At 42.2% G+C, this 4938-nt stretch overlaps 1 protein-coding gene across 1 annotated transcript; it reads left to right on the top strand.

The window, feature by feature from the left end:
* The first annotated feature begins 328 nt into the window (after positions 1-328).
* LOC144549615 (subtilisin-like protease) lies at positions 329-2824 on the top strand. The gene has a single exon (XM_078298390.1). It carries the CDS (start codon positions 331-333, stop codon positions 2590-2592), a length of 2262 nt encoding a protein of 753 aa, XP_078154516.1. The 5' UTR covers positions 329-330; the 3' UTR covers positions 2593-2824.
* The last annotated feature ends 2114 nt before the right edge of the window (positions 2825-4938 follow it).

Here is a 4938-nt window from a genome sequence, read left to right as displayed (position 1 = left end):
CCTCACTCAGTGGTCAGTAGTCAGTACTATACTACTATCTATCTTCATATCTTCTATTCAATTCAATTCAATTCAATTCCACGCGGCATGCCTCCGCAAATCAACCCACCCCACCAGGCAGACTTATGACTTATCAATCAATTCCAGTCCAGTCCAGTCCAGTGACCAGTCCCACGGAAACACCAGTCCAGCTCTTATAAATTTTGATCAATCAATTCCAGTCCAGTCCCACGGAAACACCAGCGCGCCTCTTCTATCTTTAGAGCCTCCTACCTAAAATTACCCTTCTTCTCTCTCACACACACACTTGTCAGTCAGTCACCAATCACCATGAACCCTTCCAAGCTCTTCCACATAAATCCTTCATGTCTTCTTTCCTCTATTCTCTTTTATTCATATGCCTCTTCACTACTTTTTTTAAATCTCTCCGCTGTTGGAGCCTCCAATATTGAAAGAAAAAATTATATTATTCATGTCCAGCAGCCTGATAACCATGACAAAGAGCTCTACCATAGATCCTTTTTACCACAATATATTACCCAAGAAACAGGATCAGAATCAGGATCAGAAGTGCCACCACAATTGATATACTCCTATAGTGAAGTATTTAGTGGTTTTGCTGCCAGGCTCACTGAAGAAGAACTCAATGCCATGAAGAAAAAAGAGGGGTTTTTACATGTATATCCTGATCAACATATCCCACTAGCAACTACCCACTCTCCTGATTTTCTCGGGCTACACACCAGTACCGGTTCATGGCCAAGGTCGGGCCTCGGTCGAGGGGTTATAATTGGAATGCTCGACACCGGAATTCTTCCCTCTCATGCTTCTTTCACTGACGATGGGCTCCCACCACCACCTAAGAGATGGAAGGGGATATGCGAGTTCAAAACCGGCACCGGTTGTAACAACAAAATAATCGGTGCACGCGCATTTGGTAGTGCATTGATTAACGTTTCGGCGCCTCCCCTTGACGATGCCGGACATGGGACCCACACGGCCAGCACAGCAGCGGGTAATTTTGTGGGTGATGCCAGTTTCAAAGGAAATGCCAACGGAACTGCAGCCGGTATGGCTCCACATGCCCATTTGGCCATATACAAGGTCTGCACTAGAGGTAGATGCTCAATTGTTGATGTGTTAGCCGGTTTAGATGCCGCTGTCATGGACCGGGTTGACGTGTTATCATTCTCCCTTGGCCTTTCATCGGGCCCGTTTCAATATGACCCGATTGCCATGGCCACATTTAAAGCAATGGAGAAGGGAATATTTGTCAGCTGTGCTGCTGGTAACACCGGCCCGGCACCTGGTTCGATTTCAAACGAGTTCCCTTGGGTTCTCACAGTTGCTGCCGGTACCATGGATCGAAAAATTAGAGCAAGTGTTAAGCTCGGTAACAGGAAAGAATTCGATGGCGAATCGCTATTCCAACCCGCTAACTCCGGGTCTATTTCATATCCTTTGGTGTATCCAGCATCAAACCTGTCAGAAAATCCTGATTGTGAAACTTTTGAGGGGTTTGATATAAATGGTAAGATTGTATTATGCATGAGCAGTGGAATTTCAGGTCGGGTCGACATAGGCTCCTCTGTTTTGGGCTTTGGTGGTGTAGGTTTGATTCTGATGAATTCAAAAGCTGAGGGATACACCACCTTTGCCGATGTGCATGTTCTTCCCGCAACCCATGTTAGCTACAATGCCGGCTCTGCTATTCTCTCTTACATCAATTCCACCACCAATCCCACCGCTATGTTAGTCTTCAAAGGGACAGTAATGGATGCTTCACCTTCTCGGACAATTGCCTTCTTCTCTTCAAGGGGCCCGAGCAAAGCAACTCCTGGTATCCTAAAACCCGATATCACTGGACCGGGCATGAACATTTTGGCCGCATGGGCACCAACCCAAATGCATCCAATTGAACAAGGTTTCAATATTGTTTCAGGTACTTCCATGGCTACCCCACATCTAAGTGGCATAGCCGCATTAATTAAAAGCATGCACCCGGATTGGTCACCGGCAGCCATTAAATCAGCTATCATGACCACATCTGACAATACGGATCATTCCGGTGAGCCGATCAAAGACGAACAGTACCAAAAGGCAAGCTTCTTTGCCATGGGTACGGGTCATGTTAACCCATCTAGAGCTGTTGATCCCGGTTTAGTTTACGATCTTAAAGTAAGTGATTATATATCATATCTTTGCGGGCTTGGAATTGGGGATGATGGTGTGTCAGCAGTTTTACATAGAAGTGTAAATTGTTCTGTAATTGGTAGTATAAAAGAAGCTGAATTGAACTATCCAGCAATAGTGATTAATCCACAATTGGGTCCTGTTAAGGTAAACCGAACAGTGACGAATGTCGGTTTGGCAAAGTCAAGGTATGTGGCTATGGTGGATATGCCCAAAGGGATCAAAGTGATAGTTCAACCGAGAATTTTGCGGTTTTCAGAAGTAAATCAGAAGATGAGTTTTTCAGTGACAGTGTCGTCCCGTGGCAACCGTGTTAATGGTGGCGGTGAAGGGAGTTTGAAGTGGGTTTCATCTAGCCATATTGTGAAGAGCCCCATTGTCATTGTTGCCAGTACCTAGAAGATGTGTATGTAGTATGTAGTATGTGTGATTATGTCTCCTATAGAATTTTGATGGTAGTTAACTTTTCATGGTTATTTTGGTTCTACCGTGTGACAAAGCAATTAGGAGATACAAAAAAAATGGATTGGTGCTTAGAGCGTAGTAGCTCGGTAGCCTCGGCCCTCGGTAGTTGTTTATGTTATTATGTAAGCCTTTGTACAAGTAATTAAATTTCTTCAATTTCATATCAGCTATTAGCTAACAAAAGACACCGTCTAATTTTTTTACTTTCTCTGCTATACTTCAAAAAGGCATTTATCTTTTCCGAAATGCAGCTGGCCCAGTCCAGTCCATAAGTGTGTGTTACTATTACATTTTCTTTTTTGAGATGAGATTGAAGCCCATATGAACTGACATGAATCGAAATTAAAGCCCATATGAACTTGGTTTTGCGCAAAACAAAGAGGAGAGAGGCCCATTTGTTTAAATAGAAAACCCCCCACCAAATAAATACCAATTTTAATTTCGCAGTAGCACATCAAATATAGCAGCCCAGCTCATATGTTTTTTAGTGAATAAATAGTAGCTCATACTAAAATATATATGTGATCAGGGATTTTCGATGGACGGTTCAGATCTCACCAATCGACTCGACAAATGATCGGAGCGGAGCCGAACCGAGTGCGAATCCTCTGAGATATCTCAACTTTTGCGTGACCAACGTGTCCGGTGCCTATTCGGGGGTGATGTAGGGGGTCAGTATTATATGTGCTTTGAGATTCGTGTAGAACCTATTTAAACGGTTGGCATTTCCCATAAAGTCACGCAAAGTTTGAGATATCTCAGAGGATACGAATTCAGCCGAACCCCTTCTTCTCATTAAAGTGATTCATAAAGAGTTAAAGACTGACTACACTAGTGCTTTCTTGCCATGGAATTTTACATATATATATGCTCAGATAGGTTTGCTTAGTTCAGATTGAATTATGGTCTAGTACTTGTTGTTGTGTTGAATATACAGTTTATTTTTTTCATGAGTTGTACGTACCTCCATAGGCAACAATACGTAAACAAATCAGGTTAATACATATATGATGCTAATGCTGGTATTTTCTTAATCGGTAAATTGCCATGATCAACATACAAAGTTGATCTTGTTGAATCATATATAGAAACATATGTGAATTTGACCTATTTATTTCGTGTCAATCTGTTGCTTTCACCGGTTGTACCCTCAACGATTATGACTCTTACAATGCCCAATGCATGGCTAATTCTTTGTATTAATTCGGATAATTAAAAATATTAATAGTTTGCATGTCAGAATTTATAAAATAATGAAATTGATTGTCTGATTTGGAGATGTTTAGATTAAAAAAAGAATTGTCCATGTGGCAAGGCTGAAATTTGCAAAACTTTCATTGATCTAAAATTGACTCAATTATCAATATAAAATTATAAATTAAGATTGTCCATATAATATATAATTTGGTCTACATGAGACCCAGTTAGTATAAATTTATGTTTTAGTCTTTTTTTTTTTATCAAATCGAGCAGCCTCTGCCAGATGTTTGCATTTAAAAGAAAGATGGGGGATTACAACCTACTCATCACATACATCATTCTGGCCATAAAAAACCCCAGTTACTAAATAACCGGCACCAGCCACAGTCCGCTATAAAATAGGAACCTAAAAAAACCACACCCAGCAAAATTCCCCTTATGTTATTACTCTGTTGTCAGCAGTACTGCTTTTGCAAAATCTTTCCCAAAGCGTAGCTTCCTGCACTATCCAAGCAGCGATCACGTCCGGTGGGAACTCCTTTCCTTCGAAAATTCTAAGGTTTCTTTGCCTCCATAGGTGCCAGCAGGTAGCTGCAACCCAAGTTACCCATTTGAGTCGCTGAGATTTGGAAGAAGGTTGTGCTGTATGCCACGATAGCCGAAGATAATCAGCAATTGGAAGTGGGGTTATGTTGGAGGTAGCACCCACGAGGCTCCAGACTTGTCTTGCATAGGAGCACTGGGTCATTAGGTGAGCCGCAGTTTCTTCTGCCGGAAGGGGATCAACGCACATTACACAGTGGGATTCGCATTGAAAATTCTTTTTTTTCATAACATCTCGAGTCAGAATTTTCCCTAGGAGCACGAGATGTATAAAAATTCTGACTTTTGGTGGGATGTTGCACTTCCAGATATAGGTAAATGGCCACTTGATTTTGCCCCCAGCCGCCAGGATGTTGTAGATGGATGCAGCCGTGTAAGAGCCTGATTGAGACCACTTGAAGTTCATCCGGATGGTCAGAGAGTGTCAGAGAGATACCCTGGAGCAAGTTTGGGTCAGCTGCTGCTGTTTTGATCGAT

Source organism: Carex rostrata, chromosome 35 (genome assembly GCF_964058835.1).
Source record: "Carex rostrata chromosome 35, lpCarRost1.2, whole genome shotgun sequence".
NCBI classification, from domain to species: Eukaryota; Viridiplantae; Streptophyta; class Magnoliopsida; order Poales; family Cyperaceae; genus Carex; species Carex rostrata.
This window is presented reverse-complemented; position numbering and strand designations above follow the sequence as displayed.

Coding starts and splice junctions, on each gene's coding strand:
- LOC144549615 (XM_078298390.1), top strand. CDS start 331: ATGAACCCTTCCAAGCTCTTCCACATAAATCCTTCATGTCTTCTTTCC.